The following is a 26,096-nucleotide window of genomic DNA, read 5'->3' as shown; positions in this document are numbered from 1 at the left end:
CTGTGAGGTTGTGGTGCTAACCACTGCGCCCCCCACTAAATTGAAGGAAGTACAAATAAATCACTACTTCACCTGGAAGGAGTGATTAGGGCCTTGGATGGTGAGGAGAGGAAGTAAAAGGGCAGGTGTTACACCTCCTGTGATTGCATGGTAAGGTGCTGTGCAAAGGGGATGAGTTGTCAGGGGTGGAGGGAACGAACCCTTCGGAATGCTGACGGGAGGGGAGAGGGAGATGTGTTTGGTTGTAGCATCACGCTGGAGGTGCTGGAAATGGCAAAGAATGTTTTTACTTTCAGACAGAACTGTTCATTATTCTGCCATTAACACTCCCTCTGTCCAAATACTTTGTCTTATCACGATGTACTGCAGCAACGCACCCAGGCTCCTTATTCAGCACCTTCCAAACCCACGACCTCTACCAACAAGAAGGACAAGGGCAGCAAATACATGGGAACATCACCACCTGCAAGTTCCCCTCCAAGCCACACACCATACTGACTTGGAACAATATTGCCATTCCTTCACTGTCACTGGGTCAAAATCCTGGAACTCCCTTCCTAACAGCACTGTGGGTGTACCTACCTCACATGGACTGCAGGAAGGCATCTCACCACCACCTTCTCAAGGGCAATTAGGGATGGGCAATAAATGCGGGCCTAGCCAGCGATGCCCACATCCCCACAAACGAATATAAAAATAGAATTAAAAGAAACTATCTCATGCAGAAATGTTATAGATTAAAGCAGAACAGATCCCGAAAGGATGTTTTATGCACCTAGAAGCTTTGGTTCTCATTTTTGTTTGTTATGCACTATACCAGTGAACTAAGTAATTATGTATTTTGTTACGTTATATAATATTGCATTATATCATTGGACCATTTCTTACCCATTATCTATAACATCGTGGTATCGTATAACAATTATAATATTGTTTTAAGTAATAATATAAAAGTGCTAATTTAAAATGTAGATGATTCTTTACAAATGAGATGGAGCTGGTAGATTGTTTTGACAAAGTCTATTCCTCAGGTTATTTTGATGTTTGAACTTGCCATCTTCACAACCTGGCGACGCAGCATCCCGCCTATCGCTCCAAAGCATCATGGGCAGTGAGGCAGTTGACTTCCTTGGGGAAGGCGCTACTTCCGGTCTGTTGTGTGTGAGGAATGGCGGGGCGTGAGGTGTTGGCAGGGGATTTGGAGGCGCAGCTTGGGGGTTCGCGGCAAATGGGACCGGGATTGGCGTCTATATGCGCGAAGAGCCAAGTAGGTGGTGGGGCTGAAGCAGATGTTCCGGACCCCGAACGAGTGGCGAACGGTTGGACGTTGGAGTTTAACATGTTCTGCGCGCTCAAAGCGTTCCGAGCCGGGGAGTACGAGGAGTTCTGCGCCATTCTGAATGTGATAACGGGTGAGAGGAGAGATTGAGTTGTCGATTATGGATTAAAGATTAGGACCATGTTCATTATTTATAAATAAGCCAAAGCATGCTCGGGATGCACGATGAAGGTGGCCAACATCGAAGAAGATATGTTAATAGATGCTGATAAAGCTGCTGCGCTTTCCGGTGAATTTCTGCTATGTGTCAGAATAAGCACATTGAACATTTTAAATTTTGCGCATAAAGTATTTGGAAGTAAAGTTGTCTAAGCTAATAGGTATAGTTAGGAACCCCAGTTAATTGTATGACGACGATCTTCATAAACAGCCCATTCACCACATGATAAACGAATGTCCAGGTACCGTTAGAAATAAACATATACCTTTAGTCTCCACGGTTCCAATTCTAGAATGCTGATTTTATTTTACTTTAATTGTATAACGCCTTTTACATAGTAAACACTTCAGAGTTTGTTTACTTTGTGTAATGTTTCCCTGTAACATTCTGTTGATTGGCTCAAAATAAAACAGCAAATCAGAAGAGGTTGGGAACATATACATTTAAAAATCTTCTAACGTGAAACTAGTACAGACAGATGAAAACCCATCGTGAATGACAGTCACAAGAATCTCCCACTAAAAGCAAGAAGGTAAACCAATTGAATCACTATATTTTGTGAAAAAAATTGTCTCCCACTTTGTTTTCTTGGTAATTGAAGCCACAATGAATTTCCTCATCAGTAAAGGCATTGAACTGGCTGGACTGTCACCATGTGAGATCTGAGATTTCCATGCTTGCCATCAAATTAACACCTTTAAAATGTCAAACATAATTGTTTTTTTCCCCTTTTAATATTAGAGAATGCTTTGAACAATAGACACTTTCTCCCCTTTATTTCTACCCAGCGAACTGCAAGTAACCTTTGCACCACACAAGAGCCAGGCAATGACCACCTCCAACATGAGAGAATCTTAACAGTTTCCCCTAAACATTCAACAGCCTTACCATCACTGAAATCCCTACCATTGACCAGAACTTAACTGGACCAGCCATATAAATACTGTGGTTACAAGGGCAGGTCACAGGCTGGAAATTCTGTAGCGAGTAACTCGCCTCCTGACTGTCTAATACCTGTCCACCATCTACAAAGCACAAGTTATGGGTGTAATGGAATACTCTCCACACCTGGACAAGTGCAGCTGCAACAACATTAGAGAAGCTTGATAGCATACAGGACAGAGCAGCCTGCTTGATTGGTACCCCATCCACCTTCAAGATCCCTCCACCACTAGTGCATAGTGGCAACAGTGTGTACCATCTACAAGATGCACTGTTGCAACTTGCCAAGCCTCCTTTGACAATATCTTCCAAACCAACAACCTTTACCACCTAGAAGGACAAGGGCTGCAGGCACATGGGAACACCACCACCTGAAAGTTCTGCTCCAAGTCACACAACGTCTTGATTTGGAACTATAGTCCATTCCTTCACTGTCGCTGGGTCAAAAACCTGGAACTCCCTTCTTAACGACACTGTGGATGTACCTGCATAAGATGAACTGCTGCCATTCAAGAAGGCGGCTCACCACCTTAAGGGCAATTGGGAATGGGCAACAAATGCTGGCTTTGCGTGATGTTTACGTCCCATGAATGAATTTTTAAAAAACTGTCCTGGATCTTCTATTACGCATGTTCAAGTGAGCATTACTGGTATTAAACTAATTATGAATCTGGCTTTTATTTAACTCTTGCGTTTTCCTTCTCTTCCCCTCCTAATTACAGCTGTCTTAAACCGACCGTACGTCGACACAGACGAGATTGGAAAGAAACTTTTAACAATACAATTTCTATCCAAATTTGGTAAGTAAATGCTATTCCTGTAGATGAAGCACTCACTATCTGCTCACCCATGGTATTTCTTTCTTCACACTTCGAAGTTATAATGAAAACATTTAAAATAGTTTAAAAGTATTGTGACTTTTTCTACATAACTATATGTGGTCAGTGTGCATTTAAATGCAAAATATTTTCATTTTTAGAGAGTGATGCCATGCCACTGGAATCTGTTTTGACAATTCTGGGTCAGATGAAGACAGAGTTCTCACTGAGTGAGGATTTGTTCCAAGAGATTCAACGAGCTGTGGTGGAGCAGGTTAGTTTACCACCTAGAATTTTAAAATAAATGAAGTTAATTTTTTTTTTTGAAACATCTAAGATGGCAGGAGCAATTGTTCTCTTCTGACCTGCCCCTGTATTTTCTCATTGTTTGCAGGTAATTCACAACTGTATGTCATCTCTGATATGATAATGAAATAGTCTGTGCATGACTATAAATAGATGTCCATGTGTGATTTCAGTATCACTATTCATTTGTTCCTGTACTATGTATTTTCCCCAGTAAGTCTTTTGTACATGTAAAATGGGGAACTTAACACGACTATACTGTTTGGGGTATTTTGGTGCAAAGTTAGAATATAATATTTGGCAACTGAGTTTACTTTATACTTGTGCATGACTGCTTCAATGCCTAGTTCCCTTCACCTCGTTGACCGCCAAAATCTAAATGTTCTTATTTTTCATTATGGAGTCAGGTTGAGTGCTTCATGTGTTAATTTCGTTTTACTTTTTTAAAATGTTAACCATTTAAAACTACAGAAGCCATAATCTATAAATGTATGAGTCTTTGCTCAATGATGGCACACTTGAGTCAGAAAGCTGTAGGTTCAATCCCCACTCAAGACTTGAGCTCGTAATCTGTGTTGACAGTTCAGAGCAGTACAAAGGCGGGGCTGCTGCACTGTCAGAGGTACCATCTTTTGGTTGAGATGTTCAACTGAGACTATATCTGTCCTTTCAGGTGCACAGAACAGATCCTGTGACACTATTTGAAGAAGAGTAGAGGAATTCTCATATCCTGGCCAAAATTTATCTCTGCAAATATCACCAAAATCTAATCTGGTCATTTATCGCATTGCTATTTATGTTACTTGCTATGTGCAAATTATATGCTGTGTTTCCCAACATTCCGACAGCTGCCACAATTCAGGAGTACTTAATTGGCTGTGAAATTGTTTGGTAAATCCTGAGGATATAGAAGGCGTTATGTAAATGCAAGTTCCTTCACTCTGGTAATGGAAGATGCAGTAAGAATATAAAACTGGAGCTCAGTTTTATTTGTTGAGCCCATTTACCCTCAGGAAAGCAGTATAGCCTGTCCAATATTTTTAATTTGTACTCCCTGGCTCTTCTGTGATTTACATGTTAAATTTAGATTATAATATCTATAACCGGTAACAAATCTTTTTTTTTCCAAGAAATAAGGCTGACTTTGTATACTTTATAGAATTTGGGTAGTTGGTGACCACTTGTCAGTTTGCTGCTTATCTAGAAATAAACTGAGTTGATACCTAGAATGTACTTTGTCACATTATTACTCAGTGCAGAGAAATACCTTTCTCTAGACTTAATTGTGCACTAATTGTCAAATTGTCAAATCCACAAAGATGTTAGATACTCTTTGCTGTTTACTTAGATTTGAGGGGAAAAAAAGGATTGTTGGTTTCTCCCATTAATGCCTTCTGAAAACAAGGACTTCTCAGAGCTGTTCCTTATCCTGAAAGAAGTGGCTAACTGGAAATGGGGTTGTTGGAAACCAGACAGATTCTTTGAACTCTACTTTGAGCTGCAGTTATATTATTTGTAACTGACACCACCTTGATATTCCTTTGTTTCACTTCAGATTTTAAAAGTAACGGAGAGTACGAAAGTTGTATTTTAAAGTAGACTTCAGTTGCCCGAGGCTGTTGACAAATTGGATCCTGGAGAAACCGTTTGAATAACCAGTATCATATAGGAACTTCTAATTACAATGCTGGTCCAAATTAAGTGTTATTGAAAAGGGTGAAGACTGAATTTTTTTTGTTGTTTTGAGAAAACTGAAGCCATTGTCTTTGATCTTGGCCACAAACTCTGTTCCATAGCCATGGACACCATTCCTCTGCCTGGCAGCTGTCTGGGGCTGAAACATCCTCACAACTTTGATGTCATATTTGACCCTGAGATGAGCTTCCAACCACATATCCACATCATCATTAAGACCGCCTATTTCTACCTCCATAATGTCGCCCAACTCTGTTCCTGCCTCAGCTCATCTGCTGAAATCCTCATTAATGTCTTTGTTACCGTTAGACATGATTATTCCAGCACAAGCCTGGCCAGCCTCCCACATATTGCCCTCTGTAAATTTGAGGTCATCCAAAACTCTGCTGCCCGTGTCCTCACTTGCACCAAGTCCTGTTCGCCCATCACCCCTGTGCTCACTGACCTACATTGGCTTCCCACTAAGTAACGCCTCCATTTAAAATTCTCATCCTTGTTTTCAAGTCTCTCCATGGCTTCGTCCCTATCTCTGTAATATCCTCCAATCCTATATCTGCATTCCTCTAATTCTGGCCTTTTGAGCATCCCCGATTTTAGTTATTCCCCATTAACAGCTGCGCTTTCAGTTGTCTGGACCCTAGGTTCTGGAATTCCCTCCCCAAATCTCTCAGCCTCTCTCTCCCTTTCTCCTCTAAGACCTTCCTTAAAACTTGTCACTTTGACCAAACTTTTGCCCGAGTAAATCTGCCCTAATATCATCTTGTGTGGCTCGGTATGAAATTTTCTTTGATAGTGCTCCTGTGAAGCTGTACTATGTGAGAGGCAGTATATAAATGCAAGTTGTTGTTCTATCCTTGAACCCTCCATAAGGTTCAGCATCCAAAACTATGCTACCCATATCTTATCCTGCACCAAGTCCTGATCTCGTTTGTGCTGCATTTGTTCCCATCCTCTGTGCCACCAGTTTGAAGTATGTGTTTAAATCCTTTTATGGCCTCCCTATCTCTAACTTTCTCCAGCACTATAACCCTCTAGACCTCTCTCTTCCTCCATCATATTTTCCTGGGTCTTTTGTTACTACCCTGCCAAAAGCATTTGTAGGGTAATTATAGCTCCACGCCCATTGAAACCAGCAGCACTTCCGATTTTCCTGTATTTGTCAATTTTCACTCCATCACCACTTATGCTCAAAGGTATTGCTGCTGATGACCTGGCAGAGGTGTCATTTATTTAATCTAAATGCATTCTATGATTGTATTTAGATGACATGCTAGCGTGTTTGCTGATCAGCCATGTTGAAAGACAGATTCTTAAGCCATTGCGTTGTGATGTCAATGAAAAATGCACTAACCACTATTCCTTTTAGGTTTGCATAACATTTTTTAATCACTTACTGTTGCTATGAAGAGTCTCATTGTTTTGAAACTGCAGCAGGAATGCTTACACAAGTAAACTGGACTGGAGGGTGCAGCAAAAGCTGTTCCAAAGAATATTGGTCCCCAATGTTGAAACTTGAAGGACTAAGATGATACTGGCCCCAGATCGTTCCTTGTACATTTTCATCGAATGTGTTAGTTGAATCACTGGAAAATATGGCTGCTCTCTAGTATATTCTAATTAGAAATGCAGGAAAATAAGTTATTAATGGTGAGATTGCTGTTTAGACAGTGAAATTTACTATGTATGTTGCTGATCTTTTTGTTGTGAGAAAATTTGGACCAACATCTACATTAGGCTAACGATCACACTGCCTCTGTATATTAGCTGTATTCAACCCTTTATCATGTTTACTAGTAATTGCAGAAGCCTATTAACTCCTGTAGTTGAATTTGTACCTAAGAATCACTGTTCTGAGACCATGCTGCTGTGATACTATCCCAAAGTATTTAATGGATGCCAGCCTTCAGATGAGACGTTAAACTGATTCTTCACCTGTTTGTTGAAGTCTATGGAACAATTCAAATGAGAGCAGGTTTTACCGCTAACCTTCATTCCTCAACCTACACCACCAATAAACAAATTTACTTATTGATCTCATACTTGTCTGGGGCATTGGCGGTGCAGAGTGACTGCTGTGTTTTCCAATCACTGCATTCCAAAATCATCCACTGTGAAGTGCTTTTGAGAGACTTTGATGCAGTAGTTGCATTCATATAGTGCCTTATTGTTTTTCAAACAGATTTGTATTTAAGACCTATTTAGGTCTTTTTGCATTTTATCAAATTTGTTACAAAACATTTTAGAAAACAATATGCTTATTAGGGAGCCTGGTCTTATAGTCATCTCAGCCTTATTGATTTTTAAAATGGTTGCCAAGATTAATAGGGAAAATGTGAGATATTGTAGAAATAAACGCAAAATACTGCAGATGCTGGAAATCTGAAATAAAAACAATGTGCAGGAAATGTTCAGGTCTGGCAGCATCTGTGGAGAGAGGAGCAGAGTTAACGTTTCAGGTCTGTGACCTTTCATCAGAACTGGCGAAGGTTAGAGAATTGGGTTTTAAGCAAGTGAAGGGGAGGGGGTTGAGGGAGAGAACAAAGAGGAAGGTGTTTGATAGGGCAAAGGGCAGGAGTGATTAAATAACAAAACTGTCCTAGGACAAAGGCAAAGAGTGTGTTAATGCTTGTGGTGAAAGACGAAGCATTAATCCAGAGAGAGTACTAATAGCAGAATAATGAGCAGCTCTGACTACATGAGATATTGTATGTTATTTTAGAGGTCATTTTAAAAGAATAAGAAATGTGATTGGGAAAGATTGGAAGTTTAGTCTTTTTATATATTTTTTCCTGGCTCAAATAGGCAGGATCTACAAAGAAATTAGTGGCATTGCCACTTAATTGGACTTAAGCATTTGATCCTCCAAATCTGTCTCTTAAAATGAGGTCTCCAGGGATAGCCAGTGAATTTCTTGCTTCATGTTCGTGGTGAAATATCCAACCAGGATGCTGAACTCTTGGCATTGTGACCCATGATGATTTGATTGGAAGTCAGATTGTGGTGACAGCTTTTTCAAAGTTAATAAAATTATTTTTGTACCTACAAATCTTGTGTGTGTAAATAACATTTTGGTCTTCTTTCTAAAGGCTGTGGTTGAATCTGTTAAGAATAACTGTTTTCAGGAAGCTTCTAAGATCTTGGAACGGCATCTCAAAAAGGACACTGTTGATCAGGTATGCCTGTAGCTGCTTAATTTGGACTAATAAAATCTCATGTTTAGGTTCTGGGGCAGACATTTTTACATACTATTGATCTATTCTTTGTAGTTGTCAAATTCTTAATTAGTATTGTAATCTTGAAGGAATAATGAGAGATGTGATGGCTTTACAATCTTGTCGCTAGAAAGGAGCGATGTGACCATAATCTCTGGTCTTGTTTAAATAGTAAATTAAATGTTATTTTTCATTAATCTGTTGTGAAGTAAATTGCACATGTAGATTGGTAGATTTTCAGTGTCAGAATATTTTGAAAATAAGTCACCGTGTGATTAGATTTAATAATGACATCAAGATATTTTTGCATCTAGAAACTGGGGTGTATTTGATACAATTAGAAAAATAATGAATACATCTCCTTTTATGGGACTGAGCCTGTTGGTTCTTGATTAATTTTCTTAATGCTATGTTGGTGGACCAGTATACTTGAGTGTACATCGGTATGAATGAAAGTGTTTCAACTATGGATTCTAAATGAGCAGTTGGTGATTGATCTTGGTTGCTTTTTAAGCTATAAAGTTAACAACTGCAATAGCACACAACTTGTACAGACCATGTAAAATGTACAGCCTGCAACCTTTATAATATGTGTACTGCCTCTAAAAACAGAAGGGAAGATACATTTTGGTGTTGATTATATTAGAAACTTTTAGACTAGTTTATATAATTTGAAATATACATTTTCTACCTTTCCATGATCTAACTTTAATATAAATGGTATGTCCAGCGTATTATTTTTGCAAACTTCCTTTCCATATAAAATAATTCTAAGCTAGCCAAGTTTCTTCTATGATTGGCTTAATTCCAAATTTACATTTCTTAAAATTGGCTGGTTTTAGAACTTCACCTACAATACCCACAAGGAATATGTAGGCACCCTTTCATGAGACCTCCTATGTCAGCCTTAAATTTTTTCCTCCTTCACCTATCCCTTCTTGACCTGTCTATAGCCTTTGACACTGTTGATCAAACCGTCCTACTCCAAAGCCTCTCCTCCATTGTCCACTGGTGGCACTGCATTCGCCTGGTTCCATTCTTGTCTAATTGTAGCAGAGAATCACCTGCAATGGCTTCTCTTCCCTCTTTAGCACCGTTAACTCTGGTGTCCCTCCCAAGGATCTATCTTTGGCCCCTCCTACTTTTCTTCTGTACGCTGCCTTGTGGCGACATCATCTGGAAACATAGTGTCAGTATCCACATGTACACTTTTAACGTCCTTCCCTCTCTTCTTTTTTCTCCCCACCCCCCCAGCTCTACCTCACCACCACCTCTCTCAACCCCTCCACTGCCTCTAAATTGTCAGACTTGCCTTGTCACGACCGTGCAGGATCTTTCATACTTCAATTGAGTCTCCCATCACTCTTGTAAACTCCAGTGAAAACAATCCAAGTCTGTCCAACCTTTCCTCACAAGACAACCCGCTCATTCCAGGTATCAATCTCGTAAACTCCTCTGAACTGCCTCCAAAGCATTTACATCCTTCCTAAAATGAGACCAAAACTGCACACAGTATTTGAGATGTGGTCTTGCCAATGCATAACATCCTTACTTTTATTTTCAATTCCTCTCGTAATAAAGGATAGCATTCCATTAGCCTTCTTTGACTTGCTGTACCTGCATACTAACTTTTTGTGACACATACACTAGAACACCTAGATCCCTCTGCACCTTGGAATTCTGCAGTCATTCTGTGTTTAAGTAATACTCTGCTTTTTTATTCTTCCTGCCAAAGTGAACAACTTCACATTTTCCCACATTATACTCCAAGACCTGAAGTTATATTCTTTGCTCCCTTCTTGGGCAGGTGGTGGAACAGTTAGTGGGGGTTAGAAGATACATGCAAGGCAAATGGAACAGCAGGACAGATCCGTGAAAGAGTTGCATTTATGCAACACCTTTCACAACCACAGGATGTCCCAAAGCACGTTACAGCCAATGGAGTGCTTTTGAACTGTAGTCACTGTTGTAACGTAGGAAATGCATTAACCAGTATGAGCAAAGTCCTCTCCTACACAACAATGTGATAATGATCTGTTTTTATGATGTTGATTAAGGGATAAATATTCACCAGAACACCAGGATAACTCCCTTGCTCTTCTGTGGAATAGTGCCATGGGATCTTTTACGTCCACCTGGGAGGGCAGATGAAGCCTCAGTTTAATATCGCTTCTGAAAGATGGCACCTTGAACGGTGCAACACTCCTTCAGTACTGCACTGGAGTGACAACCTTGATTTTTGTGCACAAGTTCTGGAGTGTGACTTGAACCCACAACCTCCTGACTCGGAGGCGAGAATGCTACCAACTAATTGTTGGTCCTGTCCCCCTCGGGATAGGCTTCTCGTTGGAGATCTGGTCCACTTAGGACAACTGCCTTTTTGGTGGGAGCTTAAGTTGAAGATATTGGGAGAAAGTCCAAACTGTCAGAATATTTGAGAAATACTAAAATGTTCACCATGTACAGTTTTTTTTTAAAAAGCTGTAGCAGTTGGATTGTGCGTTGGCCATTATAATTTCAAACTTTTATCCTATTTGGTTGTTTTAGAAATTGCTTTCTGCAATTCAAGAGAAGAATTCGTCCCATCCTGATCTGCATCTCTTTTCATACAGCAACTTGAAAAGGAAAATGCTGCTTTTTGCAGAAAGCTTAATTAACAACTCTGAGCCATTTCTTCTTCTCGTACGTATTCTGATTTAATTCCTTTCTCATGTAGCCTAATGTACTTTAGCACTTCAGAAAATATTTCAGGTGTACCATGTTCTACAAATGTGTGGGTTCACAACGTTAGTCGTTTTCTTCATTCATTCCAACACCCCCACCCCACATCGCCAGCTGAAGGTAAGTTTTTTTTTTAAATTAAGGAAAAATAAAATAATAGAGGATAAATGTAAAATAATTAAAGTGTTGCTGAATAAGAGATATGCTGTCGAAGCATTTCGTCTTGCAATAATCAGGACCGACGCAAGAATGCCAAATTTCAAAGGGAGCAACAATTTATATTACACTTACCGTCTGGGAGAGGAGCGGGCCTGCAGGAAAAACACGGAGCGAGGAGCGGTTAAATAGAACCCGAGGAGCGAGGCCTAGCGCACTTAACCATGTGGGAGAGGAGCGGAGTCCAGGCGCGCCAGAGTTTGAAAACAAAGTGAACAGTGACATCAAAGGAAAGCTGAAAGGTAATTGATTGGTGAGTAACTGCTGTTAGGGAGTATCAGTAAATAGCTGGCTTAGTAACTAAAGTAAAGAAAAAGGTAAGGTCGACAGTTTTTCTATAGTAAGTAGTGTTTTTTAGGGAATTTAGATCCCTAGTTGAAATAATCTCTAATTTTTGAGTAAATTAAGGGTAAATCATGGCAAGACAGCTCAATTAGCATGGACTGCCCGTCCTGTGCATTATGGGAAGGCAGGGACACTTTCAGTGTCCAGGGTGGACACGTGTGCAGGAAGTGTTTCCAGCTGCAGCTACTCGAAATCCCCGTTTCGGATCTGGAGTGGCGGCTGGGGACACTGGAGCATCCGCGAGGCTGAGATCATCGTGGATAGCACATACAGGGAGGTGGTCACACCGCAGGTAAAGACTACTGAGGCAGAAAGGGAATGGGTGACCGCCAGGCAGAGTAGAAGAAGTAGGCTGGTAGTGCAGGAGTCCCCTGGGTCCATCCCCCTCTCCAACAGATTTTCTGCTTTGGATACTGTTGGGGGAGATAGCTTTTCGGGAATGCAGCAAGAGCCAAGTCTCTGGCACCACGGGTGGCTCAGTTGCACAGGAGGGGAAGAAAAAGAGTGGGAGAGCTATAGTGATAGGGGATTCTGTCGTAAGGGTACAGATAGGCGTTTCTGTGGCCGCAAATGTGACTCGGATGGTATGTTGCTTCTCTGGTGCTAGGGTCAAGGATGTCAGAGTGGCTGCAGGGGGAACATGAACAGTCAGAGATCGTGGTTCACATTAGTACCAACGACATAAGTAGAAAAAGGGATGAGGTCCTGCCACAAGAATTTAGGGAGCTAGGCTGAAGATTAAAAAGCAGGGCCTCAAAGGTTGTAATCTCTGGATTACTCCCAGTGCCACGTGCTAGTGAGTATAGGAATAGGAGGATAGAGCAGATGAATGCATGGCTGAGGAGATGGTGCAGGAGGGAGTGCTTTAGTTTCCTGGATCACTGGGTCTGTTTTTGACGAAGTTGGGACCTGTACAAGGGTTGCACTTGAACCAGAATGGGACCAACATCCTTGCAGGGAGGTTTGCTAGTGCTGTTGGGGGGGGCGGTGTTTAAACTAACTTGGCAGGGGGATGGGATGCACAGTAGGGGGTGATGCACAGCCAAATATAGAACAGTAACAGAGTCAGTCTGGAAGGCAGAGCAAATATAGACCTGTTAAGGCACAAGCGAATAATGCAAGGCTGGATTGCCTCTATTTTAACGCAAGGAGTCTTTCAAGTAAGGCAAATGAATTGAGGGCATTGATTAACACATGGGAATATGACATTATTGCTATCACAGAGACATCGTTGAGGGAAGGGCAGGACTGGCAGCTCAATATTCCAGGGTATAGAATCTTCAGGTGTGACAGAGGAGGGTGTGAAAGAGGAGGTGGCATTGCACTATTGATCAAGGAGTCAATTACTGCAGTAAGGAGGGATGATATTTTGGAAGGTTCCTCAAATGAGGCCATATGGGTAGAACTTAAAAACAAAAAGGGGTAGGCGGTGGCATAGTGGTATTATCACTGGACTAGTAACTTAGAAACCCAGGGTATTTCTCTGGGGACATGGGTTCGAATCCCACCAAAGCAGAAGGTGGAATTAGAATTTAATTAATAAATCTGGAATTAAAAGCGAGTCTAATGATGGCCATGAAACCATTGTCGATTGTTGTAAAAACTCATCTGGTTCACTGATGTCCTTTAGGGAAGGAAATCTGCTGTGCTTACCTGGTCTGGCCTACATGTGACTCCAGACCCACAGCAATGTGGTTAACTCTTACATGCCCTCTGAAATGGCCTAGCAAGCCACTCAGTTGTATCGTACCGCTACGAAGTCAATAAAACAGAATGAAACCGGACGGACCACCCGGCATCGACCTAGGCACCGGAAACGACAACGGCAAACCCAGCCCTGTCGACCCTGCAAAGTCGTCCTTACTAACATCTGGGAAGTTGGGAGAGCTGTCCCACAGACTTGTCAAGCAACAGCCTGACATAGTCATACTCACGGAATTATAATTTACAGACAATGTCCCAGACACTGCCATCACTCTCCCGGGTATGTCCTGTCCCACCGGCAGCACAGACCCACCAGAGGTGGTGGCACAGTGATATACAGTAGGGAGGGAGTTGCCCTGGGAGTCCACAACATCGACAGCGGACCCCATGAAGTCTCATGGCATCAGGTCAAACATGGGCAAGGTAACCTCCTACTGATTACCACCTACCGCCCTCCCTCAGCTGATGACTCAGTACTCTTCCATGTTGAACAGCACTTGGAGGAAGCAATGAGGGTGGCAAGGGCACAAAATGTACTCTGGGTGGGGGACTTCAATGCCCTTCACCAAGAGTGGCTCGGTAGCACCACTACTGACCGAGCTGGCCGAGTCCTAAAGGACATAGCTGCTAGACTGGGTCTGCAGCAGGTGGTGAGGGAACCAACACGAGGGCAAAACATACTTGACTTCGTCCTCACCAATCTGCCTGCAGCAGATGCTTCTGTCCATGACAGTATTGGTATGAGCGACCACGGCACAGTCCTTGTGGAGACGAAGTCCCGCCTTCACATTGAGGATACCATCCATCGTGTAGTGTGGCACTATCACCGTGCTAAATGGGATAGATTTCAAACAGATGTAGCAATGCAAAACTGGGCATCCATGAGGCGCTGTGGGCCATCAGCAGCAGTAGAATTGTACTCAACCACAATCTGTAACCTCATGGTCTGGCATATCCCCCACTCTACCATTACCATCAAGCCAGGAGACCAACCCTGGTTCAATGAAGAGTGCAGGAGGGCATGCCAGGAGCAGCACCAGGCATACCTCAAAATGAGATGTCAATCTGCTGAAGCTACAACCCAGGACTACTTGCATGCCAAACTGCGTAAGCAGCATGCGATAGACGGAGCTAAGCGATCCCATAACTAACAGATCAGATCTAAGCTCTGCAGTCCTGCCACATCCAGCCCTGAATGGCTGACAATTAAACAACTAACTGGAGGAGGTGGCTCCACAAATATCCCCATCCTCGATTGGGGAGCCCAGCACATCAGTGTGAAAGATAAGGCTGAAGCATTTGCAACAATCTTCAGCCAGAAGTGCCGAGTTGATGATCCATCTCTGCTTCCTCCTGAAGTCCCCAGCATCACAGATGCAAGAATTCAGCCAATTCGATTCACTCCGCGTGATATCAAGAAACGACTGAAGACACTGGATACTGCAAAAGCTATGGGCCCTGACAATATTCCGGCAATAGTACTAAAGACCTGTGCTCCAGAACTTGCCGCGCCCTTAGCCAAGCTGTTCCAGTACAGCTACAACACAGGCATCTACCCTGCAATGTGGAAAATTGCCCAGGTTTGTTCTGTACACAAAAAGCAGGACAAATCCAACCCGGCCAATTACCACCCCATCAGCCTACTCTCAATCATCAGTAAAGTGATGGCAGGTGTCATCAACAGTGCCATCAAGCAGCACTTGCTTAGCAATAACCTGCTCAGTGACACTCAGTTTGGGTTCTGCCAGGGCCACTCAGCTCCTGACCTCATCACAGCCTTGGTTCAAACATGGACAAAAGAGCTGAACTCAAGAAGTGAGGTGAGAGCGACTGCCCTTGACATCAAGGCAGCATTTGACCGAGTATGAAATCAAGGAGCTCTAGCAAAACTGAGGTTTATTTATTTATTTATTTTATTTAGAGATACAGCACTGAAACAGGCCCTTCGGCCCACCAAGTCTGTGCCGACCATCAACCACCCATTTATACTAATCCTACACTAATTCCATATTCCTACCACATCCCCACCTGTCCCTATATTTCCCTACCACCTACCTACACTAGGGGCAATTGCTAGTGGCCAACTTACCTATCTACCACCTACCTACACTAGGGGCAATTGCTAGTGGCCAATTTACCTATCGACCTGCAAATCTTTGGCATGTGGGAGGAAACCGGAGCACCCGGAGGAAACCCACGCAGACATATGAATGAAAGTTATTTCCTTCTGTGTCATTTCCAGACTTAACTATTTCAATGCTCCCTGGCAGGCCTCCATTAACTTCAATTCATCCAAAACTCTGCTGTCCCCATCTTAACCCACACCAAATCTCACTTACCCATCAAACCCTGTCCTTGCTAACCTACTTGCTGGCAGTAACATCGCAAATGCAAAATTCTCATTGTTGTATTTAAATCCCATTATGGCCCGCCCCTCTCGATCTCTGTAACCTCCTCCAGCCTAAAATCACTGTTTCCCCCCCACCACCAAATCTCAATTCTTCTCACTTCAAACTCTTGTGCATTCCCATTCCTTTGCCCGACCACTGGTGGCTCTGCTATTGAGCTGCCGAGATCCCACTTTCTAGAATTCCCTCCTCTTTTAAACCCACCTCTTTGACTAAGCTTTTAGTTTAGATTAGTTTAGAGATACAGCACTGAAACAGGCCCTTCGGCCCACCGAGTCTGTGCCGACCATCAACCACCCATTTATACTATGGTCAATGGGAATCGGGGGGAAAACCCTCTGCTGGCTGGAGTCATGCCTCGCGCAAAGGAAGATGGTTGTGGTTGTTGGAGGTCAATCATCTGAGCTCCAGGACATCACTGCAGGAGTTCCTCAGGGTGGTGTCCGAGGCCCAACCATCTTCAGCTGCTTCATCAATGACCTTCCTTCAATCATAAGGTCAGAAGTGGGGATGTTCGCTGATGATTGCACAATATTCAGCACCATTCGTGACTCCTCAGATACTGAAGCAGTCCATGTAGAAATGCAGCAAGACCTGGACAATATCCAGGCTTGGGCTGACAAGTGGCAAGTAACATTCGCGCCACACAAGTGCCAGGCAATGACCACCTCCAACAAGAGAGAATCTAACCATCTCCCCTTGACATTCAATGGCATTACCATCGCTGAATCCCCCATTATCAACATCCTAGGGGCTACCATTGACCAGAAACTGAACTGGAGTAGCCATATAAATACCGTGGCTACAAGAGCAGGTCAGAGGCTAGGAATCCTGAGGTGTGTAACTCACCTGACTCCCCAAAGCCTGTCCACCATCTACAAGGCACAAGTCAGGAGTGTGATGGAATACTCTCCACTTGCTTGGATGGGTGTATCTCCAACAGCACTCAAGAAGCTCGACACCATCCAGGACAAAGCAGCCCACTTGATTGGCACCCCATCTACAAACATTCACTCCCTCCACCACCGACTTACAGTGGCAGCAGTGTGTACCATCTACAAGATGCACTGCAGCAATGCACCAAGGCTCCTTAGACAGCACCTTCCAAACCCACTACCTCTACCAACAAGAAGGACAAGGGCAGCAAATACATGGGAACACCACCAAGTTCCCCTCCAAGTCACACATCTCCTGACTTGGAACTATATCGCCGTTCCTTCACTGTCACTGGGTCAAAATCCTCAAACTCCCTTCCTAACAGCACTGTGGGTATACTTACCCCAAATGGACTGCAGCGGTTCAAGTAGGCAGCTCACCACCACCTTCTCGAGGGCAATTAGGGATGGGCAATAAATGCTGGCCCATCCAGCGACGCCCACATCCCTGAATGAATTTTTAAAAAAAACTTTGCTGGGAATGTACTGCAGGCCTCCAAACAGTCAGGCATAGAGGAACAGATATGTAGGCAAATCTCAGAGAGGTGTAATAATAGTAGGGGATTTCAACTTCCCCAATATTAACTGGGATAGTCTTTGTGCAAAAGGCTTAAAGGGGGCAGAATTCTTAAAGTGCATCCAGGAGAGATTTTTGAGCCAGCACGTAGAAAGTCCTACAAGAGAAGGGGCGGTACTGGACCTAATCTTAGGGAATGAAGCCAGACAAGTGGTAGAAGTGTCAGTGGGGGAGCATTTTGGGGATAGTAACCATAACTCTTAAGATTTAAGGTAGTTATGGAAAAGGACAAAGATTGTCTGGAAGTAAAGGTCTTAATTGGAGGAAGGCCAATTTCAATATGATGAAACAGGATCTGTCCAAAGTGGACTGGGAGCAGCTACTTGTAGGAAAGTCTACATCAGACCACTGGGAGTCATTCAAAAAGGAAATAGAGATCTGGGCCAACATGTTCCTGCAAAGGTGAAGGGTAGGACCAACAAGTCCAGGGAACCTTGGATGTCAAGGGATATGGAGGATTGGGTAAGAAAGAAAAAAAGGAGGCTTATGGCAGATTCAGAGGGCTGAAAGCAGCGGAGGCCCCAGAGGAGTATAGAAAGTGTAGGGGGGACTTAAAAAAGTAATTAGGAGAGGGGGCATGAAAAAACACTGGCGGGCAAGATAAAGGAACATTCCAAGGCATTTTATAAGTATATTAAGGGCAAGAGGATAACCAGGGAACGTGTAGGGCCCATTAGGGAAGCTGGAGGAGGTAGATGAGGTTTTAAATGATTACTTTTCATCTCTGTTCACAATGGAGAAGGACGATGTAGGTGTCGCGATAAGGGAAGAGGTTTGTGACATACTTGAACAAATCAGCATTGAAAGGGAGGAGGTTTTAGTGGGCTTAAAAGTGGATAAATCCCCAGGCCCAGCTGAGATGTATCTCAGGCTGCTGTGTGAGGCAAGGGAGGAAATTGCAGGGCCTCTGACACAAATTTTCAAATACACTCTGGCCACAGGAGAAGTGTCAGAGGTCTGGAGGACAGCGAATATGGTAACATTACTCAAGAAGGGTAGTAGGGATAAACCAAGTAATTACAGGCCAGTGAGTCTAACATCAGTGGTTGGGAAACTATTGGAACAAATCCTGAAGGACAGGATTAATCTCCACTTGGAAAGGCAGGGATTAATCAAGGATAGTCAGCGTGACTTTGTTCGGGGGCGCTCATGTCTGACAAACTTGATTGACTTTTTCGAGGAGGTGACTAGATGTGTAGATGAGGGTAAAGCAGTTGATGTAGTCTACATGAACTTCAGTAAGGCTTTTGATAAGGTCCCGCGTGGGAGATTGGTCAAGAAGATAAGAGCCCATGGGATCCAGGGTAATTGGCAAACTGGATCCAAAATTGGCTTAGTGACAGGAGGCAGAGGGTGATGGTCGAGGGTTGTGTTTGCGGTTGGAAGCCTGTGACCAATGGTGTACCGCAGGGATCGGTGCTGGGACCTTTGCTGTTTGTAGTGTACATTAATGATTTGGACGTGAATATAGGAGGTATGATCAGTAAGTATGCAGATGACACAAAAATAGGTTGTGTCGTAAATTGTGAGGAGGAAAGCCTTCGATTACAGGACGATATGGATGGGCAGAGCAGTGGCAAATGGAATTTAATCCTGAGATATGTGAGGTGATGCATTTGGGAGGACTAACAAGGCAAGGGAATATACAATGGATGATAGGACCCTAGGACGTACAGAGTGTCAGAGGGACCTTGGTGTACTTGTCCATAGATCACTGAAGGCAACAGCACAGGTAGATAAGGTGGTTCGGAAGGCATATGGAATACTTGCCTTTATTAGCTGAGACATTGAATATAAGAGCCAGGGAGGTTATGATGGAGCTGTATAAAACACTAGTTAGGCCACAGCTGGAGTACTATGTAGAGTTCTTGTTGCCACATTATATGAAGGATGTGATTGCACTGGAGAGGGTGCAGAGGAGATTCACCAGGATGTTGCCTGGGCTGGAGCATTTCAGCTATGAAGAGAGACTGGATAGCCTCGGGTTGATTTCCTTGGAGAAGGGAAGGCTGAGGGCAGATCTGATTGAGATATACAAAATTATGAGGGGCATAGATAGGGTAGATCAGAAGAAACTTTTTCTCTTAGCGGAGATGTCAGTAACCAGGGAGCATAGATTTAAGGTAATGGGGCAGGAGGCTTAGAGGGGATTTTAAGTAGAGGATGGCTACCCGACCCAAGCCCGATGGGACCCGACTACATGTGTCGGATTCGGGTGTGGTCGCTCTTCCAGGTCCAGTATTCGGGCTCTTGTCGGGTTGGCCGGATTGGACACACACTATCACCACTATCAGTAAGTGGCTCCAATGTTAATGTACTTTTTGGACTTGAAAGGTTATTTAGTTACAGTTTTTGTTTAAGCTTGTGCAGATAAGCAACAAAATGAAAACGGAAGCTAGGTCAGGTCGGGCGTGGGTCGGATGTGGTTCTGTCGGGCTCAGGTCGGGTTTTGTTTGCAGACCTGAAGTGGCTTTAATTTGAGGAACAATTTTTCACCCAGAGGTTAGTTGGAACCTGGAGCACACTGCCTGAAGGGGTGGTAGAGGCAGGAACCCTCAACATTTAAGAAGTATTTCGATGAGCACTTGAAAGGCAAGGCTACGGGCTGGAAAATGGGATTAGAATAGATAGGTGCTTGATGGCTGGCATGGACACGATGGGCCAAAGGGCCTGTTTCTCTCTGTAACTCTGACTATGCATGAGAAAAGGGTGGTGATTGGTTGGGAAGTCGACTTTGGTTGAGGCGTTGCCATTGAGAATGCACCAGGGAACTATTGTCCTCCACATTTTTGTTTAATTCAAAAAAGGTGTAATGCCTGGACATGTTCCTTAATCTTAAATTGGTTGTTAGTGTAATTCTTAGCACACTCGGGATTGTTCAGTAAGTGCTGTCCAATTGCGGAATCACATCTAACATTAGACATTGTGTTCTGGACGTTCTACCTACAGACAAATGAGTAATGTGGTATATGAATTCCAGTGCTGGTGCGATGACAGATACATAGGCCACATGTCCCAATGACTGGTGGATTCTATCTAACAGCACATTGCTTCAGCTGTCCGCAATAGGCAGAGTACTGACCATATTCAACCAGCCCGTGCTCGCAAAACTCAGAACACAGTGTCTAACGTTAGATGTTATTCCGTGCTTGGACAGCAGTTACTGAACAATTGCACGAACAACCAATTTAAGGTTATCAAAGTTGGGCTCGCTATGTGGCTCACTTAAGCTTGTTAGAAGCTACATATGTTCACACACAGAGAACTGTCCTCTGCAGGTGAAAGGAACATGTCCAGGTGGTGCGCCATTTTTGAATTAAAGGCAATGCCTCGATCAGTCAGCACCCTTTCCTCATGCAATATAAATTGTTGCTCCGTTGAAATTTGGCACTCTTGCGTCTGTCCTGATGAATGCAAGACAAAATCCTTGACAGCATGTCTCTCTCTTCCAGCAATACCAAAGTTCAGCACTACCAAGCAATGAAAATAGTTAAATTATTTCTTCTACTTTGCTCCTGCACTCAAGTTCTCTTAAACTTGTGAATATTTCAAAAATATTAAACTTTGTAAAATAAATTGAAAATAATGCAAAAGACAAAAGTTGTACTTGCAGAAATGCATTTTCAGCATAACTGAAAATTTATGATTATTTCTCATTTTCCAACTTTTCCCCCATGCTGTGCTAACTTTCGCAGTTGTTTAAGTTCTCAGTGCAAGGTTATGTATTTCTTGCAAACTTGTAATAAGTGCATACTAAGGATTGCATGCTTTTTGATCAAAGTTGCCCAGTGCTAATTGCTTTCAAACTACCGTTGTCTGGGTTATTTCCAACCATTTCTTTTTCTCTTTGTCATTTCTATTAGACAACCGTTTTTTTGTGCCTTGTCAAGTACTTATTTGCTTTTTTATGCAAGGAGCATTAGAGAAATACTAGTAGTAGTAAAATGGGAAGATTTGCCATGGACATCTTTTGGTACAAGAGGGCTGGGACTTTTTCCTAATGGGATTGTAAAATATGCAGAAGTTTTGCTATTCTTAGACTAACTGACACATTTGCTTACCAAGAACAGATTACAGAACAATGATGCACAAATCATGAGGGGTCTGGACAGAGTAGATAGAGAGAAACTGTTCGTATTGGCAGAAGGATCGATAGCCAGAGGACTGCAATTTAAGGTGATTGGCTAAAGAACCAGAGGCGACATGAGGAAAAACTTTTTTACACAGCGAATGGTTAGGATCTGGAATGCATTGTCTGAGTGTGTGGTGGAGGCAGATTGAATCATGGCTTTCAAAAGGGAATTGAATAATTATCTGAAGAGAAAGATGTTTGCAGGACTACGGGGAAAAGGCAGGAGATTGGGACTAGCTATGTAGTTGTTAAGAGAGTTGGCACGGACGCACTGGGCCGAAGGGCCGCCACCTATGTTGTGACTATTCTATGATTCTGTAAGTTGAGTAGATTTTTTGAGTGAGATTTCATTTTTTAAAAAAGGATAAGGAATTAATATTGGAAATTTGTTTTGCTCCCAGAGTGCAAAAAACTCCACTGCAAGATCTGAAGCAGAAGTACAAGATGAGGAACTGAAAATGGATTGTAATCAGGAGGTGCATCAGGATAGGCAGGTGGCAGAGTGGAATAAATGCCTGTCAAATCCAATGGATAAATGTTGTATCTGTTCTAACAGGTGGTTGAAACTTTTTAATCAACTGAAGCTGTATTTCAAAATTGCTAAATCTGTAAATATTTTTTAAAAAGCTCCAGCCTGTCCCAAACACCCTCTTAGGGAAATGATCTGGAGTCAGTTTCAAGTTATGACACTTTAGTAAATAAAAATTACAGCTTTCTCACTGTTTTCCAACAAAAATCTTAAAGGGAAGATTAACTTTAACCTTTGTACTGTCAGTGTTTTACTTCTCTGTTCTGCATTCAAATTCATTGGAATTACTTTTCAAGAAGTTTAGGTATGATCTCCTCATTTAGGATATGTAAAACAGAACTAATATTGGATGTAGCAGTCCTTTTAATTTACCTGCATTGCAGTTTCAAATCACAAGTACTTGTGTTTCAAAATGTATTATCAATACAAAATAGTCATAAGCCCATCAACATTTTGATTGGCTTTTTGTTCTGTGGGCGAGGGTTACACTGGCAAAGCCGCATTTATAATCCATCACAGTTGACCCAAGAAGGTGGTGGTGTGCCACCACCTTGAACTGCTACAGTTCTTGTGCTGATGATGCTACCACAATGGTATTAAGTACGGAATTCCAGGATATTCACCTAGCAAATGAAGGAAAAGTGATGTTCCTATGTATGTTCAAATCAAGTTGCTATTTGACTTGAAAGGGAACTTGGAGATGGTCTGATTTAAAAAAAAAATACATAGACGTAAAAATATTTATTTGCGCAAGAGAAAGCTGGCACATTGCTACCTTTTTCTCTCAAGCAACCATTGAATTTCCTTACAAAATAAATTAATCTCCTCTTCAGCAACGGTTTGTTGCAGAAATCTGCACTCTAACCACCCTTCAAATAATTGTTTTCAACTTTTTCTTTTTTATTCTTTTTGTGGTTATTTTAAATTCGTGCCCTATTATTACCATGTTACCAACCAGTGGAAATTCTATGAATTCCCAGAGGATCCATTGATGATCACTGCTCTGCTATGATGGAGGAGGAAGAGGGAGCAAGTGAGATGGGCGTACAATGTTGTTCACTATTATGTTCAGAATTAATATCTAATCGTAACCTTAAATCCAATATGTATTGTTCAAAGAAGTTCTGGGGAATTCAGAAATGTACTTGCTTATATAGTATGAGAAAATGCCGAAAATAAGCATTCTAGCCATTAGTTTAATTTTTAAAATAAATATTTCTCCAACTTGCAGCACTACAGTAGCTTACCATTCTTATTATGTGAGACAAGATGGTTAATGTTAGCAGTTGTTTGACTTTAGAGGAGCACTTTAACCAAGCTGGGTCATGTACTCACATGAGCACTTCTCGGTAAGGGCCACTGGATAGAGTTCAGGAGCTGAAATCCTGGCCGTTTTTTTTCTTAGCCCTCTCTATTCCTAAACTAGGGTAACTGTGCAATTGTGACAACGCCTAATCACCTCAGCTAAGATCAATGTACTCAGTATGGACTGAGTTTTAACCCTGAGACCTATATTGTACAGCTCAGTACCAAACCAGATGGTGCATTTACCCACTTGAGCTTTGGGAAGCTTCAGTTGTGTTTCTTGCATTGAGATTCTTTTAATCGTAAGAATAAGAGGTCTTCTAATATGTTTGTTTAGAAAAAATTCTGAATAGATTAGTTGTTCTTGACATATCTTCTCCCCTAACAAGCTCACTGAAATTGAGGACTGTGTATGGGGAATTATGTATGAAACCATATCATTATCACTGTTGTACTATGAGTTTCCAGACCAATGGTCTGTAGGGCTAGATTGATGAGCAAATACTTTCTTCGAATGTTTCAGGATATTCACTAGTTGTTTTGGGCAGGGAAAGCGTGTTGTTTATGCTGAAATTCCAAAATCCAGAGAAACAAATAATCCTCTAATGACAAATTTGCATTCTTTCTAGAGTGGAAGTTCAGCCTGGCCTTCCGAGCAGCTTTGTAGCTCTACAAACTGCATTCTGCATCCTCCATAAATTAAAAGTGGATCCATTGACATCTTTTAAAAGGATAGATATATTGGATTTTGAATTGCTTGGAAACAATAAAGCACAACAAATGGCAAGATACAAGAAGCAGAGGACTGAGGCAAATGCTATTCAACAATCTGATAAGCCAGCTGCAAAATGCATACAGGCTGTTGCTCGGTTTGTTATAGAACCAGACAGTCAGGATGAGATAGAATGTCTTGATACTGTAGCCAAGTCTGATAGCAGACAGGAAATTCAACATGACAGCGTGAAAGCCATGCAGCCACATAAAAGAGATGGCCCTTTTAAAGAAACGTTGAATAAGGAAACCACCTTGCGACAAATCGAGAGGTAAGAATTGTTCAATTACGTAGCCTCTAAATGTATGTTTTCCAAAAAAGAAGTACTTGATTGTGGGAAAAACTGCAGTAAGTTGAACCATACTGGAGTACAAATTGATTCTGGATTTTTTTGTTATTTTACTACTCCCCCTTTGCCTCTCCAGGAGACACTGACCTTTTTGGTAGAATGCATTTCTATAGAGGGACATCGTACCTCTGGTACCTGGTCATAAATGGCCATTCTTCATTTATGAACCTAGAGTGAGGGTTCCTGGATTATATGACTGTGGAGGGCCTCAATATGAAAGGCACAATTCAGCATAGTGGCGCCTCATCAGACCCCTTTCCTATCCTGAGTGGCGTGAAACAGGGCTGTGTTCTTGCACCTACACTGTTTGGGATCATCTTCTCCCTGCTGCTCTCACATGCGTTCAAGTCTTCAGAAGAAGGAATTTTCCTCCACACAAGATCAGGTGGCAGGTTGTTCAACCTTGCCCCTCTAAGAGCGAAGACCAAAGTTCGGAAAGTCCTGATCAGGGAGCTCCTCTTTGCTGACTATGCTGCATTAACATCTCACACTGAAGAGTGTCTGCAGAGACTCATCGACAGGATTGCGGCTGCCTGCACCGAATTTGGCCTAACCATCAGCCTCAAGAAAACGAACATCATGGGACAGGACGTCAGAAATGCCCCGTCCATAAATATCGGCGATCACACTCTGGAAGTGGTTCAAGAGTTCACCTACCTAGGCTCAACTATCACCAGTAACCTGTCTCCAGATGCAGAATTCAGCAAGCGCATGGGGAAGGTTTCCTCTGCTATGTCCAGACTGGCCAAGAGAGTGTGGGAAAATGGCGTACTGACACAGAGCACAAAAGTCCAAGTGTATCAAGCCTGTGTCCTCAGTACCTTGCTGTACGGCAGCGGGGCCTGGACAACGTACGTCAGCCAAGAGCGATGTCTCAATTCATTCCATCTTTGCTGCCTCCAGAGAATCCTTGGCATCAGGTGGCAGGACCGGATCTCCAACACAGAAGTCCTCGAGGCGGCCAACATCCCCAGCATATACACCCTACTAAGCCAGTGGCGCCTGAGATGGCTTGGCCATGTGAGCCGCATGGAAGATGGAAGGATCCCCAAGGACACATTGTACAGCGAGCTCGTCACTGGTATCAGACCCACCGGCCGTTCATGTCTCCGCTTTAAAGACGTCTGCAAACGTGACATGAAGTCCTGTGACATTGATCACAAGTCGTGGGAGTCAGTTGCCAGTGATCACCAGAGCTGGCGGGCAACCATATAGGCGGGGCTAAAGCGTGGCGAGTCGAAGAGACTTAGCAGTTGGCAGGAAAAAAGACAGAAGCGCAAGGAGAGAGCCAACTGTGTAACTGCCCCGACAACCAATTTTATCTGCCGCACCTGTGGAAGAGTCTGTCACTCTAGAATTGGCCTTTATAGCCACTCCAGGCGCTGCTTCACAAACCACTGACAACCTCCAGGCGCTTACCCATTGTCTCTCGAGACAAGGAGGCCAAGGAAGAAGAAGGAGGGCCTCATAGATTATTCCCCCTGCCCCACCCCCAACTCCATCCACATGTGTGAACTTCACCACAGGGGGTCTCTAGATAACATATAGGAGTGGAAGTCCCAGCCCTCCCCTTGACTATTTCTTGCTTCTGGCCAGTTGTGGCACCTTTACCCAGGAGTCACAGATTTTCT

General features: G+C 42.9%; 1 protein-coding gene across 1 annotated transcript in view; it reads left to right on the top strand.

Annotated features, from left to right (window-relative positions):
• Positions 1-1,139: 1,139 nt before the first annotated feature.
• Positions 1,140-26,096, top strand: part of terfa (telomeric repeat binding factor a) — a 38,992-nt gene continuing 14,035 nt past the window's right edge. Inside the window, exons 1-7 of the mRNA XM_068049876.1 lie at positions 1,140-1,412; positions 3,164-3,241; positions 3,421-3,533; positions 8,347-8,433; positions 11,020-11,154; positions 21,912-22,066; positions 23,974-24,387. Of these exons, the coding sequence (XP_067905977.1) occupies positions 1,169-1,412; positions 3,164-3,241; positions 3,421-3,533; positions 8,347-8,433; positions 11,020-11,154; positions 21,912-22,066; positions 23,974-24,387 (1,226 nt within the window). The 5' untranslated portion in view covers positions 1,140-1,168. The remainder of the gene's footprint in view (positions 1,413-3,163; positions 3,242-3,420; positions 3,534-8,346; positions 8,434-11,019; positions 11,155-21,911; positions 22,067-23,973; positions 24,388-26,096) is intronic.

This window comes from Heterodontus francisci, chromosome 17 (genome assembly GCF_036365525.1).
Source record: "Heterodontus francisci isolate sHetFra1 chromosome 17, sHetFra1.hap1, whole genome shotgun sequence".
NCBI lineage: Eukaryota > Metazoa > Chordata > Chondrichthyes > Heterodontiformes > Heterodontidae > Heterodontus > Heterodontus francisci.
Note: the sequence above shows the minus strand (reverse complement) of the source record. Positions and strands in the feature narration are given on the sequence as shown.